This window comes from Pseudomyrmex gracilis, unplaced genomic scaffold (genome assembly GCF_002006095.1).
Source record: "Pseudomyrmex gracilis isolate BER0280 unplaced genomic scaffold, ASM200609v1 scaffold_152, whole genome shotgun sequence".
NCBI lineage: Eukaryota > Metazoa > Arthropoda > Insecta > Hymenoptera > Formicidae > Pseudomyrmex > Pseudomyrmex gracilis.
In genome coordinates, this window is record NW_018020736.1 from 335,441 (window position 1) to 351,567 (window position 16,127).

Here is a 16,127-nt window from a genome sequence, read left to right on the forward strand (position 1 = left end):
AAAGAAAAATAAAAAAGTCTTTCTTATCACACTCTATCCGTCTTACTATTGTGTTTAATACATATTCTATTAATAGGATGTTTCATTGAGCTGTGAAACGTTTGCGAAATCGTTTTTGTAAAGATCGCTGTGAAAAACTTACTCGTTAATTCTATTCTTCAAAAGGAAGCGATGCTACTTTTACAAGAAACTACTAATACGAGCAATCGTCAAAGCGATTCTTTTCCGACATTACTTCGATAACACATTTACATAATAACCGTATTTTATCTGATCCTTTCGCAACGTCGCTTAATTATCCCGTCGATGATAGCCTGTGGGCGAGAGCGGAACGAACAAAATTATTTCTTTCAGACGCGGCTGTAATTTACATTTATTTTTATATTTGCATTGATAACTCTTTACGATCGTATCACAAAAACGAGGACAACCAGTGTCACAAGTCATAAAAAGTTATATCAACAATTAAGAAAATATTTTATTAAAAAAACTATAAAAATAACTATATAAAACTGTATAAAAATAACTATATAAAAAACAGAAACAGTTGTACGCACCGTTTCAATAAAATAAAACTAAGAAATAACATAAATCAAAACTATAACACAGCAGTTTTACATCTGGACTTTTCGCGCTAAAAAACTAATTATGAGCGTAACAACTTAAAATAATTACTATATCACGTACATCATTTACTTTCGTGCTTGAAATTTGTCGATCGACGAATTTTCTCTCGCGAGAGCGCGCGAATCCAAGACTCTCGTCGTTCGCTCTCGCGGAAGAAAGAGAGAGAGAGAGAGAGAGCAATTTTTTGAATATTGCATGACAAGGAGATGCAAAGGACCCGAGCCACTTTTTAGAATACCAAACGAACGGGGGCGTGTGCGTATTATCTCCATGCGAGAGCGGATAAGCCGGTGTCTAGATGTGCAGGATCGATCTGCATGTAGATGCACCAGCCCTCATGAACGGCACAAAGGAGGCAAGCCAAAGAGTGGTCACCGGTTAACGTTCGAGCGACACTGAATATTTCATACATACGTGGCCGTGACCGTGCGTAGATTGCCTGCACGCAAATGCGACGCAACAAAGGTGAGGCAATGACGTTTTCATGCAGGAATGAACCTTGATATCTGTGTGTGCGTACGTGCTGCGAACTCTTTCTATTTAACAACCGGTGCTTTGACCATTGCTGTAATGCTCGGAGAATGCTAATAACAGATTGGAAACAACTTTTGCAATATTCACTGCAGATGCGTGCGTTCTTCTGAGTGCATTCTTTTTTTTTTTTTTTTTTATCTCATGTTGAATAGACCAAGAGGCGAGTAAAACCAAGGGACATGTAAATGTTATATGTAATGTTATACGTGACACATTTCATTTGTCGGTTTTTTTTTCAAAGCACAGATTAGAGCGAATATACTATTATTAGGAACGCAAAAAGAGACAATTTGTTGAGCAATTGTTTACCGATTTCTGTAGTTTACGTAGTACGTGTGTACAATGTGTATAAAAAAGACGCGCGAAGAATAAATGATCTCTCCCGACATATCACGCGAACTGCGTTCGAGAAGAGCGCTATCGGGCGCTATTGCGTCATTCTATCTTTGTTTCGCATCTAATGAGCGATGAAGATAGAGTGTGATGCAATAGCGCGCAGATAGCGCGCTCCCCCGAACGCAATTGTGAGTATTATCTGTATTAAACGAAAAGTTAGATGTGTCAATTATTGACAAGTACCGCAATTGAAACAAAAACTTTTTTGCCGCAAACTACGTTCTCAGTTTTTAGCGTCAAAAAAGTAACGACAAACACTATCTGTTGCACTATCGCTGACTTTTTGAGACGCGTTTCTGAGATATCGATCGACACAACAAAGAAACCTTATCTCCGAGCAAGCCGAGTGAAAAGCAGTAACCCTCCAACGAGTTGTTGCGAATCTATTTGACTTATCTTTTAAACGGAGCATCACAAGGAGACGGAGAGAATGCCTCATCCATATCAATGACACGGTTTCTATGAAGTAGTCACCTACAGAAAAAAAAAAGAATATCACACTCAAAGCCGATCACGTACTCATCCTCCCCCATTGCTCTCTTTTCCCCTCGTCGTCTTTTCATTCTCCGCTGCCCTCCAATTTCAATTAGGAATGACGAATTCGCAAAATTCCAAAGAAACGAATCGTAAAAATATTGACGCGTCTCGCTCGTATCGCATTTGTGTACAAGAATCTTTTTTTTTTATCAAACATTTTCTCCAACGGACTTCATATTTATATTTTAGAGAAACACAGATAAAGGAAAATGACTATAATAGATAATAACATATGTGTATGTTCATTCCTTTATTACAAACTTCGCACACACATGCGAGCAACAATAATAATTAATCCTACTTTTATTAAGTGAGTGAAAACAGTAATGATTAACAATAATTTTTGATACCTGTTTTCAAGTTCTCTGTCTCTCAATCGGTCTGCGACACGTTCGTATAATCGAGAATGCGAAATCATTTTGATCAGAATACTTGACAACAAGTACCGAAAGCGAACAGTAATAATTTTTAATCTATTAGCATGGTGTGAAAATAATTTTTTTTATCAGTCATTAGATTGTGTATGTACTGTAACATTAGAGCGTGTGCATATAAGTCGAACTAAATTCGGTTTTTATAAAATATAATGTTCTTGAAAAATAATCAGGCACTGGGATCTCGAGAGACACATTTCTCGAGCTTCTTAAAATTAGACACTTGCGTGAATTCAGCTCGACTATGCACATTAAAAAATTCAAACTATATTACAAAATATATTGTGCATTGCGAAAAAGCACAGGTATAATTGTTTCATTATACTATTGCATAAAAAGAAATCCAAATTTTTCGTTATATAAAAACTTCTATATATGTATATATATAATAAACTTGGAAGAACCGTTGACATTTAATCAAGTTCTTTTATATATATATATATGTATATATATATATATATATATATATATATCATACACACATACACACACTATAAGAAGCATATCGTATTTACAATACATGATAAATGTTAACACAAAAACATTTGATCAATATTTACTGAGAATATTTACTTTATGTGTTTTGCACAATTAAACTTTTGCTTTTCGAAGACATAACATTTCAGGGCAAATGCTTCGCACTGTCGAATGTGCAAAGATAACATTTTATATTTGTATATTTATTTCATATAATAAATATTTTATATAATAAATATTTTCTTGTACTAGAACGAGTTTTCTTTATAAGGCACTATAATTAATTTTGTTTATAATGATAATTAGTTGAAACGCTACGCGCTAAATATATTTTCTTCTTATATACGAACTTTACGTAAAGCCAACATTATATTTTTGTGAAAATACAGGCCGTTTTTAGTCCGAATTTTTCAATGGCAGTAAATTTGCTTCTGCAGTGAAAATATATACTTTTATATTTATTCTAATAAAAACTGGTTTATAAATTGCATCAGTTTTATCATCAAAATCATGAGAGCATCCGTTAAATCTGTTTGTATGTGTGTGTGTGTGTTATACGTGGAAGATATCATTACTAAATATGTATGTAATATCAAATATTTTACATTTGTATATTATAATGATTCGCATTTCTATATGTGTATTTTTTTACTTTTATTTTTTCAGATTTAGATGTTAAAAATAAAGAAGATTTAAAATCAAAATTTACTAATTTCCTATGACAAGGAAATATAACGTGTGAGACACAGTGTCTGTGAACTGAATAATGTACATTTACTACATAATGTACATTTTTAACTTATTTCTTCTTAAAGAACTTACTTCTTTGTCGATTGTACAATCAATTTGGGGAGACACGCTATACATTTCACGTGCAAATACTGATTTTCACGTACAAGTATTGATGTCTGAGTTCTGATATCTTGAGAAATTTTGACAAAAAAACAATTAAAATCTGCGATAAAACTATTAAGGCATACAACGGTTTGTTACTGTAATTATCATGTGAACTTGTACGAGATTCTTCTGCAAAGATAGTGATATTTAACATCTACATGTAGGAACTACAAAAATGTAAACTAATAATATCGTGTCACGGAAGAAACTCTTGATATTAGTTTGATTTTTATATCTAATATAATATTATAGTATATAGAGCCGATTTTTAAATTCATTATTTCTCTTATGACAATCTAATTGAATCGGATATGTTGTTCTATTTTGAACTTCAACCATTAGTGACACTTGTAACAATGATGGCAATTGCATTTATCTTTACAATTCAATTTCCATTTTCTCGATGTTTCAGTATAGCATGCCATATCCTGAGTTCGACTCCTCCCCTAAAATTGTGTATAAAACTTATCTCATTTTCGTGCTCTCTATGTTAGTAAATATCAGAAGACATTTTATCTCTTTTTACCTTAAATTTAATCTGCGGAGATCGTCTCGCGTAACGTAATGCAAAACATCTTCCAGCGTATATTCCTCATACAGAAACTATATAAGAAAGAAAGTAAAAAAAGATAAATTTTTATCAATATTATGATATATAAAATAATATGTAACTTTTATATACTGTTTTTTTTTATTTTTTATAAAACTTACTCTATCGATTGAAGTTTCATCTATTTGAAGATTTTGTAACCAATTAACAAGATCTGTATCTGATTGCGAAACAACATGATCGGTGTTCATTAAGGACACTGATTGTTGAGACATATTTCCCGTAATGCAAGAATTGTAACTGCAAAAAATGCGCTCACGTTTACAATGCACTTTTGTGTTTATAACAAATTTTTAAATTAATTCTATCTATTGATAAATAAAGTGATTTTCCATACCCTGATTCCTGCCTCGCTGCTCTTCTATTGATGTTTTCACACAGATGCGTCAAGATATCAACTTGAGCTCTTTGTTCTTCAAGAGCTTGCTGCAACAACGTTTGATACGACTTTTGACTTTCTACCAATTCTTGAAGTAATTTCATATTTTCCATTTTTAACGCTCCCATTTGATCTCTGTATTCTTTCCAATATTTATTATTATCAATGGAATCGGCAGTTTTTTGAGACTTTACGGAATTTACTGTTGACACTCCAGACGTTGATCCTTCCTCAGGACCTTGCCCACCAGGTTGCATTCGCTCTTGTCCAAGCAAATTAGCTCCCAGTTCTAATCGCAGAATTTGTTTTTTATTTTTTTTTTTTTTTTATAAAATAAAACACCGCGCAAGTGGTGGCATATAATTTGCAAGTTTTATACGTCTTGCTCACAATATTTAATACTGATATATTTATACTGATGTTATAAAATATCCTATTAAACCAGATGTGTGAAGTGGAGTGCGGTAACCCTCTTACTAAACGCGAGTTCATAAGAGAGATTCTTTATTATTGGTGATGACTTTCCCGGGAGATATTTTTAGAGTTGACACGATAATATACTCAATCTCCACATGTATTATACTTGAGATGCATGCGCACGTTACACATCTGGTTCATGTACCAAATACCGTGCAAGCGTGAGAGAGAATTCGATTACTCAAACAGAGAATTTTTTTTTTGACAGCTAAAAGTTGAGATGTTCTCACTGCTATCTTTTAAATATACGACTTCAAGCTCATATTAAAATACTTACCGGGAGATAACACTGTGATAGCAGCTTGAACAGCGTTTCTCACTAAATTATCTAAAGCAAACATCCAATGTGGCTTTATACTGTGCATTCTAAGAACTTCATTTACTGCCGTTTGAAACAAATAAATCGCCAAGTGTAAGTGATTAATGGCAGTCGAATCGAAATCCAATTCTTCTTTCAATGTTCGAATTGCGGTTACTATTACTTCCTGATTTTGCTCCGCAATGTAATCCCTCAGGCCGCGCATGAGCAACACTAGATGACTCTAAAAATATAATAATCAAATAAATTATATGCTGGTAAAATATAAAACACACCATGGCAATAAAATATATTATTACAAAGTAAATACCATTTGTAACACCGTGTGTCCTTCTGCTTGATGTATACCTCTCATCCAGACTTCACAAATTTTTGCCTCATCTTGGTTGAGAACCCTTGTTAACGTCATGCGTCTTTGGCTGTCTTTTTTTAACAAATAAAAACCTTCTTGCTCCTCTCCAGATTTCTGTCCTGGTTGTCCTGCCAGTCCAATTTCCGATAAATATTAATAAACAACAATACTACTGGACGATTCTTATTTCGTCCATCTTCTCAGTGTGCGGTCACCGGTGTACATTTATTTTTTTCAAAACAATTGTACACATATCTTTATATTATTATATTTACCTCCTAATTCAACTTCCGGCGACAGCAATCCTCCAGATGAACTTCTTCTAGTTATGGAAGCACCAGCTGTGTCACTTTCACTAGTTTCTATTGATGGAGTATTTGCTATTGCACTACAATTGTGTGCGAAAAGAAGAGGAAATTAATATTATATGTAATATATTACCAAATGTTGCACTCTTGAGACATTATCAAAGCAAAGTGTAATTTAAATAATACCATATGATATTAGAATATTGTGTGTTCAACATGTTTCCACTTTGCATGTTGAATGCAAAAAATAATTTCTTTTTTCTAATTACTCCAATTTTTAATTATTACACTTGCACAACATAAATGGCTACAAATAATACATAAAAAACAAATTATATATATTTATGTACACATCGAGACAATTCAGTTGAAATAGTCCGCCCATTTTTTAAATATACATTTGTTATTTAAAGATATGTGATTATAAAAAGCTATAATTACAGTGAGGTGTGTGTTAAGGGTCTACTTTTTAACGTAAAAATTATGTTTTATTATATTATGTTTGTGTTATATTAAAAAAAAATATAAATATATATTTGTTATAGTAATTATAATTTAACTGTAATAAAGCAATTATGTTGGTGTATTTTATTTCTGTATATATGTGTAATATGTATATAATGATACGCAAATGTATATTATATTTTACTATGTTTATATATGCACGATTTTATTATTAGTAAATCCAACGAAGTTGTTCGATTAACGATAAACACTATTGTTGAAACAAAACAAAGAAATGCTGGAAATAGGATACATAAAAAGCTACATATTGTTGTTTAAACATTTAAACATAAAGTGCGAGTGACAGCAGATATTTTTATATAGAAAAAAATAGCAATTTGAAAAACAAGCGTCTACACATTTAATATTGATGATAAATGAGATTATTCACGCATGAACTTTGTTTTTTTTTTTTTTTAATATTTTATGTCTCTATACCACCAAGAAACACAACTTTAGTTATACTTCCCTTGTATGTATAAACTATTTACGAAGTTAGAACCGTACCTGTTAAAAGAGAGGGTTGCAGTAGGCATGCTGATGGGAGATAGGTGAGCCGGACTGCGTCCCTTCAACGGACTTGACTTCGTTAAACCTCCACTAAATTTAACATTTTATAATTATAATGTGCGTTCACATAAAAGAATATTATATTCTTTGTATTTTCGCATATTAATTAAAACTCTGTAGTCCGAAAATTTCTACTATAAAATTAAAATCGCTATTTGATATTTAACCCGAGCAAGCACACGTAATTTAATCTACAAGTCATGATATTACAATAAAAATCTAGATTTGTTAGGTCTTTCTAATATTGTGTAAACGCAATCAAATTCTACAAATAACATTTCTCAGTCATTGTCTCGATGTTGATTTAACGATTACACGATGTGTGTGACATACAAAAAAGTGAAATTGAATCTCAAAACTGATTGATTGAAATGAAATAAATCAAATGAGAATACAAAATAGGCAAAACAAAGGTGAAAACATCACTAATTGCTTTCACAAGAAGAATATTCACAAACACAACACATTGTAACAAAAGCAACAATCGTATATTACCTATCGTCAGATTGAGATGTTTGAATAGGCGTAGCGGTGACGATATGATTATTGTTTGTCTTATCACATTTACCCAAACGTTCTATTCTATCCGCGGGAACTGATATGCTTCTGCTGAAATCTGGAGGCGCGACTAATCTGCTGCTTTTCTTTTTCCTATTAAAGATATGAATGGTTGTAAAGTATTGTTTTTATAATTTACAAAATTTCTAATGCTATTATTTTAAGCTTATGTACTCATTGAGAAATGGATCTTCCAACAACTCGGCGGCGGTTGCCCTTACGTCAGGATTTGGTTCAAAACATCGCAATATAAAACTCTTTGCTCTCTCAGACAACTCTGACGGTATTTCAGGATGTATTTTGTAATATCCCACCTATACATATATATAAAATTTACATACATGCGTTTTAGATTAAATCACATTTAACGTATAAAATATATGATATACTGAATTTATACTTTAAAAACTGCCGCTTGTGGAGATCCTAGTTCAATAAATGGCGGTTTTCCCGTCGCCATCTCAACTATTGTACAACCCAGAGACCAAATGTCCGCCTAGAAGCAAAGTTCAAGCGTTATTGTGATACACGCGAAAGAGAGTACGTCTTTATCTTGTGAATTCTCGAAAACATTTAGTCAAACGTAAACTTACGGGAGCGCCATAACCACGTTGACCCTTGTCAATAACCTCTGGTGCCATGTACTGTAACGTTCCAGTAAATGTTTCCGTACTCGGACATAAACCAGCTAAACGTTTTGACATACCGAAATCAGATATTTTTACGACTCCACTATAAGTGTTCACCAACACATTGTCACCTTTAAATTAAACAATAGTAAATATATTTGCATGACAATGCAGGAAAAAATATATGAAACATATAGATATAAAAAAAGTATAAAAAAATATAAGTATAAAAAAAAGTTTATTTTTTCTGTGACTTTATTATACCTTTTATATCTCTATGGACTATTTTTTGGTCATGGAGATATTTAAGGCCTTCTAACATCTGTTTAGTGTAATATGAGATAGTCGATTCATTTTCTTTCAAAGGACCCCATTTCGATCTTAACAGAGCCGATAAACTTCCTGAAATTATATAAATAATAAATATTTACATGTGCGCAATATCGTTTATAATGTTTTGTTCGAGTAGTCGCTCACCTCCGGGAACCTGCTCCATAAAAATTTTGAAATATCCATCCTCGCTAACTGATCCCAAATACTGAACAATGTTTCTGTGTCTCAACTGACTATGCAACTTAATCTCTTCATGTAAGGGTTGTACGTCACCCAAGTTACGCTCACGAATTTCTTTGACCGCAATTCTAACTTGAGTGTTCAAATCGCGTGCCGCATATACCACTCCGTATGTGCCTTTACCGAGAATTATACGCTTATTTTGATCATCCAGCTCGTACTCGAACTGTAAAAATACAAATATTTAAAGATTTTTAACAAAAAAACTAACACAAAACATAATATCACATAAAAGCAATATTGTTGATGAAAACCTTCATGCGATCATCAGTCATATAAGCGTCCAAATCTGTAACCATGCCTTCTTGATCTCTGGTCATTTCCAAGATTAAGTCGTAAAATCTTTGTCTACACTGTACCGATGGCAAGTACATTTGAAAATCGTCCGAGTTTTGGTGAACATATAGAAACAGGCATCTTTCGTCCCTCTTGTACAGACTAACGCTGCGTATCATGCTCGCGGTAAACAACCAATCGTGGACTTGCCTGCAGTTATTTCTCATATTATCCAGACACAAATTCCATATCTGTATAGATTTTTCCTCAGCACCGAGATTCACGTTTACGTAACTCGGCATCAGGATCTTTGTTGGTTCTAACACTAAAATCTAACAAATAAGAACATTCTATAACGTTACGAGCGTTTTTTTTATTAATAAAACATAGATGATTAAAGTGGGAAGTTAATTCTCAAAGAGTGAATCCATAAACCTGGCACTAAGAGCAGTTTTATATTATTCTTACTTTGACACAAAATGTACAGAAGTAAGCTGGATTGGTAACGCGCATAACTATAAGCCATAGTCTCCCGAATTGAAAACTGGTTCCTCAGTAGAACGATTCCATTTATCAACTTACTGGAAACCGTATACTATCGCCAACCTCCGGCTTTGTAGCTTCGACAAAGTAGTCCATCCAGAAACTAAATATTTGTTCCTCCGGCGTAACGTCAGCCTCCTCATTTTTTTTGCGAAATCGATCTATCAGTGATATGTTGCCTATTGTTGATTTCAGGTACCTTAAAAATTAATTGAAAATACTTTGTAAATATATTTGATTATTTTTTCTCTTTTCTTTGCCGAAGTTTTATTTCTCACTTATACGTACCAGTTTGGTGGCTTCAATTTAAACATACATTCAGCTGCTTGTATAGCTTTCGAATAATCTTCCGCCAATACACTAATTTCAAAAAATGTCGCCACATCCCAATAATCCTTCAGACTCGGTAAACTGCCTTTTTTACCGATTAAATTATTTAAAACCATTCCTATGTGTTGTAACTCTTCGCTTTTCGAAAACTCATTTCCGGCTATGACCAATAAAGTAGCAAGATTTATACCGGCGTATTCGTTAGGTTGGACCTATATACACAACATAATAACGTTACGTTAATACATGTATTAACAAACATCTTGAGCAAAGACATCCAGAATTATAGACGAATAATGGTACCTCAAATCCCTTTCTATACCAGTGAATCGCGTTCTTTAAACTTTCCTGATCTGTATGTCTGCTCTCTACAAATTTGTCTTTATATATTCTCCCACATAAACACAACATATCCGGAACGTGATTTTCTTTTTTCTCCAAAGCTTTCTCAATAACTTTTAACGCTCTTTCTCGATCGCCTTCTTTGTTTCGTCGATTTAAGGCAAACGCATATAAATATCTTATGGCCGGAGTGTTTATATAATTTTTGTGAGTTGGTATCGTTCGCAAATCATCAACTAATTGAACCATCGCGTCATAATCCTAAAAAATTTTTTAATGTCTCTAACAATGCTCAATGTGTCTAATAATATTTTTTTAGCAATATCTTTTTATCATATCATTGTTTTATACCTGTATTTCTCGAAACGAGATAAGAACGTTTAGAACTACTTCTCCCGATAAAACATTTGGATCATCTAATCGTTTGCGCATATTGTTTAAAGCTTTGGAGAGTTCCTCTCCAGAATATGTCTCACGCGCCTTGCGCAGGTCTGCCAAAAATTTTTCTTTCATATGCGCTCTAAAATTATAAAAAGTGTATTTTATTAATACATTACCATATTAAATACTGTCTTTCTCTCCTTTCACTCTTTCATGTTTAAATAAATTAATTTAATAAAAAAATTTCTATTTATATTGCAGAAATTATTATATTTGCTTACTTAGATTGCACTTCTACATCCTGAAACAATTTTTTCAGCTTTAAAGTAAGATGTTGTTTAGGATCTATTGCTTCTTCTCCTGTGATTCTGCTAGTTGCTGGATTAGTGGCGACACAGGAACCACATGATTCCACAACACGATATGAAACAAATGTGTAGCTGCCACAAGATAACTGTAAAAATACTTTACATAAATTAACTTTGTATACACATATTTTGCATAATTGTATATAAAAAGTTTTGTATAAATAATAGTATAAAAATAAAAATAATAAATAATTAAACACTAATTGTTATATTTTCTGATATTATTACGCACAAACACTAAAATCTCTTATAATTCACTGATTATTACTATAATCTATTATTTTTTGCGATACTATCAAGAGGCACGATATCATAATTAACTTACCCTAAGTCTAATTGTAGCCTCTGTATCTACATCATTATACAGCAGAATATTTTCCTTCATTCCAAAACTTTCTCTAACACCTAAATGATAAAATAGTGCAGATTGTTGCAACTGAATACTTAAATCCACGACTGCTACATCAGCATTATAAAATGTGTCCAGCACATTAGTTTCACCAAAATCAAGTTTTTCGAACTAAAAGCAAACATATGAAAAATTGAAAAAAAAAATATAATAAGACAAGTATTGGTCTTCTAATTTTTGAATAATTTTTCATTTCACTATATTATTAAAATATAGTGAAAAGTATTATATAAGTATTTAAAACTATAGGTCGGTTGTTATCGGAAGATAGAAGAAACTGAACCTTCTGATAAATCTCAGCTTACTCGACAGGTTAGTATCTATAGGATAGGAATTTAACTAGCGCATCTCTATTGTTTTCTATTTCTACATATTTATCTGTTGGATACGACTTAGACACGGTAGAGAGTAATTTATCTTTCTCTCTTTTGGTTTCTGGTCATTTACCAGATAAATTTTACCGACATGTGGAACAACGCAAATCAGAGAGTTTCAACTATTAGATAGATTACCCAATACTTTATCTGAAGGTGGAACAACCAGTTCTATATATATGTAAAAACTATATTCTACTATATGTACTATATATACTATAATATATATACTATACTGCTATTATGTATACTATAAATACTATACTACTATACTACTATACCATGTGTGACTATAATACTATACTATACGTGACTATATGTATGTAAAACCTACCTGAATATGATGTATATTAGCATTGACCAAATTACAGGCTTGTCTAACTTCATCTAACGCTTTCTTTCGCTGAGCTAGATGTTCAGATTGTTGCAAATCCAAAACACAAGCAACATCCATTCTGGGTCTTCCTGGTACAGTTGTGTGTCCTGATATATCACTCTGAGTTCCAACACTGTCAGTACTCGAAATACCTTCCATGATGCCTGATTGAGAGGCAACTATATATAATTGTTTTTTTTATATGTTAAGAAAATATTTATTATACCGCAAATTTATTACATATATAAATTGATATTAAATAAAAGTTTTGTGTAATTACCAGCCATGTCGACTATATCGCCACAGACAGAAGGCATATTGTTCAAAGCTTTGGATATATTCTTTCAAATGCTTATTTTATAGTTTCAGGAATTGAACAAGGTCGTATTTGATGTGTACCTATTTATAAACAAACTGTCAAACGTGTGTTCCAATTGACATACCAGAATGTATATATATATAGTTGCAGTAAATTCACTTGCTCAGTTATAAAAGCGAATATATGTCATTTTTCTACTCAGTCTTTTCGGCCGGAGTTTAAACTTCGAATCAATGTCACTCCTCGAAGATATCATTGTACATTCTTCACAAAACCGCACAAACTCAAACTGCAAAAGATGCAGTGAAATACACAGAAAGCAATATTATTTTATGGCACTTGTGCACGGCAATCGTATACAAACGTATGTCAGATAAATTTATTTACACTCCACAAAACGTTTGATTGATAATTAGCACAGAGAATATCGGAGCTAACTAAATCGGTGCGACGTAGTAAACATACGCAAAAAAGTATCTCTCCGTCGTCACAGACGCATCATAGAAACCACCATTCATTCCTTCTAGAACACACAAATCCGGAGTCGAGGTCATACAAAAGTATCGGAGCCGTTCTATAAATATAGAAGGTCGTGTCTGTGGTGGTAACTGGTACAAGTGTAATGGCGGCAAAATACCAATCAGAAAAGAGCTTAACAAGTAACCCGCGAGATTTAAACACGATACTTTAATTTTATATTAATACTATAATGCTCGTAAGTACTGTAGACAAACCTAATTACAACTCTTATTATCATCACAAACACATATATGCAACTAATTAGATCAGTAAACGATTTTTGAAAGCGCGGTGCCGAACAAAGTTAACATCTCGTATTTTGTTCTATGAGAAATTCATCTTCGCTGTTTGTAAATTATTATAGTTGTTAATAAGAAAAATTTGGATACACATATATAGACGAAAAAAATTATGTAACATAGAAAAACAAAAAAGAACTATGTGAAATTTGATCAAATAAGTATCTTTTTTGTTTAGTTTTCTCTATTCTATTTCCTTTTTATATATACGTATACATATTAGTTGCGTTTGTGTGACCAGTCTATGTCGACATATGTTCTATCGAGTTAAGCGTAAGCACGAGATTCTCCTTTGATCGACCATATACTGGGAAATCATGAACACCTAGATAGTAAGCCTGGCTGTATAGGAAAAGAAGGACAACGAGTTCGTGGGTCATTCTCAGTCATTCTTGTTCGAGCGAATCGAGTGCTACAGCACGGAGCATCTTACAACCGCGGAAACGTACCAATGAACTCCATGCGAATAGGTTGTCAGGAACATGAAAGAGTCGTGTTTCTTAGATGCGTCTAAATAACCATTCTAACTGGGATTCCTCTACTCATATGCGGCGCGCATTTGATTTATTTTAATGAATCTGTCTTAAACAGTCAAATTTTAGCGGTTTTTTTACATTATTACATTTCTTTCATTTCTTGTTTATTTTAACAAAGTAGAAGAGATATTAGATGGTAAACTAATAATATAGTTTCTTCTATTTATATCTTGTACAATAATTTTAATAATATTCAGTACCTTAAACTGAAAGCTAACTGCTATTGACTCTTTATCTTTTGTTGAAAACCAAATGATTACATTTTTCAAAGTGTTGTTCAACAAATTTTAGATTTAAAGTTACGATTTTACTTACAACGTTATTATAATAACAATAGCGCCATCGCATAATGGGTCGACAAAAAATAATAATTTTATATTACATATTCGAGAAATTTTATGTATTTTCTCGTCATCATATCGTAATTTTCATAAATACGACGTCATCGATGTGTGACTTAGAATCATCACATTCTGTCATTGTTTTTACATTATTTATGACGTGATTTTGACAATAATACTGACGCGAAAAGATGTTTTATTGACTTAATATCTTGCAATCTCAGTTGTGACTACAAACGTCAAGTCGAGATGTAACGTGCTTCATATTCGTACGTACACGCGGTTTGCGAGTGCGTGGAAGAATAGTGGGGCGCAGTGCGCGGAGCGGCCACTCCGCAGCGCTCCCCTTTCAAGAGGAATATATAAGAAAGCAAGAAGTAAGCTGAGGCTTGAATGTCTGGACCAGCACTCTGTTAGCAGATTGTAACTTTTCCCTACATGTGCGCTTAGTTAGCATTTCCGACTTTCAGGGCTGCACTGTATGCTGTACATCAAGGTATCCTATATAAAAAAATCCATGTGTACCATAAAGTGCGCGTTTTCATATCGAATACATCGCATCTATTGTTGCCTCTTGGTTGGTTGATCGAGTCGAGTCGAGATCAAATCAAATCAGTAAAATCGAGACAGTAAATATTAACAGAAAAGCGATTTTGACAGTTCGTATATGTGAAGAAAATTAAAAACGTGACTAAAGAGTAAAGTCACTTGACAGGAAAGAGTAGAAAAACAATACGTGACTAAAGTAACGTGACTGTAATTTATATTATATCTAACATTAAATAATATATGTTATACATATAATTTATTATTTATTATTTATATTTATACTATTATATTTTATATTGCATTATATGTATTACATATATACTACAGTAAAGTCACTGATTTCAGTCGCGTGACCGCGGCGGGGTCACTGACCTCGGTCGCGTGACCGCGGCGGGGTCACTGACCTCGGCCGCGCGACTTTGGGGGAAAACGGAATATGTTAAAATAAAAATAATAGTGTTCGTTTCTGTGATGTGCTAGTTGTATAAAATGTTTGTCACGGACGTCTGCTTATAAACTCCTATAATCACGCGTTCATTCTCTTCTCGGTTTATGTATCTTCTCTCATTTTGCCGGTCTTTATGTTACAAATACACGTCACATGTTTGTGACGCTTCTATAATCATTTTTTTATTACAAACAAAATCAATGAAAGAAATATTTTAAAACCTGGAACTTTGTTCTCGATTATGACTCGTTATCGATAAGTTATCGGGGGGATAAGAAATATAAAATCTAGATAGCACGCGATCATCAGAATTGATCGGTTGAAAAAAATAGAATTGTCAAATCGTCGATGCGATCTAGCACGAAGAAAGCATCAAGTGTGCGCTGCAAGCTTGACTTCTTGATTGACATCTCATCAGGAATATGACACACGTGCAAACGACACACGTTGTGTGTGTTGTGTTGTGGCTTCTCGTTTTGCTGCTATCCTACTCCAGTTTCCGAGAAAAGTAACACTCAGTACCGCACGGCTACTTG

At 33.0% G+C, this 16,127-nt stretch overlaps 1 protein-coding gene across 4 annotated transcripts; it reads right to left on the reverse strand.

Annotated features, from left to right (window-relative positions):
* Positions 1-3,636: 3,636 nt before the first annotated feature.
* LOC109857237 (mitogen-activated protein kinase kinase kinase 15) lies at positions 3,637-13,454 on the reverse strand. 4 transcript variants are annotated; one of them, XM_020433381.1, is made up of 25 exons: positions 13,287-13,454; positions 13,059-13,188; positions 12,861-12,979; positions 12,539-12,759; positions 11,747-11,941; positions 11,335-11,507; positions 11,024-11,192; positions 10,634-10,933; positions 10,289-10,542; positions 10,040-10,199; positions 9,436-9,789; positions 9,086-9,347; positions 8,873-9,010; positions 8,573-8,739; positions 8,380-8,475; positions 8,154-8,293; positions 7,917-8,072; positions 7,359-7,451; positions 6,315-6,427; positions 5,998-6,167; positions 5,646-5,910; positions 4,850-5,180; positions 4,614-4,752; positions 4,429-4,505; positions 3,637-4,348 (listed from the first exon to the last, which is right to left on the reverse strand). In XM_020433381.1, exons 3-25 carry the CDS (start codon positions 12,895-12,897, stop codon positions 4,288-4,290), a joined length of 4,071 nt encoding a protein of 1,356 aa, XP_020288970.1. In that variant the 5' UTR covers positions 12,898-12,979; positions 13,059-13,188; positions 13,287-13,454; the 3' UTR covers positions 3,637-4,287. The 4 variants fall into 4 exon arrangements, with proteins under 4 accessions (XP_020288970.1, XP_020288971.1, XP_020288969.1 ...); XM_020433382.1 differs by having other exon boundaries at positions 12,539-12,744; positions 13,059-13,454; XM_020433380.1 differs by having other exon boundaries at positions 13,059-13,454.
* Positions 13,455-16,127: the final 2,673 nt, after the last annotated feature.

Coding starts and splice junctions, on each gene's coding strand:
- LOC109857237 (XM_020433381.1), bottom strand. CDS start 12,897: ATGCCTTCTGTCTGTGGCGATATAGTCGACATGGCTG. Junction 9,790..10,039: donor GCGATAGTATACGGTTTCCA/GTAAGTTGATAA, acceptor CTTATTTGTTAG/ATTTTAGTGTTAGAACCAAC. Junction 8,476..8,572: donor AACGTGGTTATGGCGCTCCC/GTAAGTTTACGT, acceptor CTTTGCTTCTAG/GCGGACATTTGGTCTCTGGG.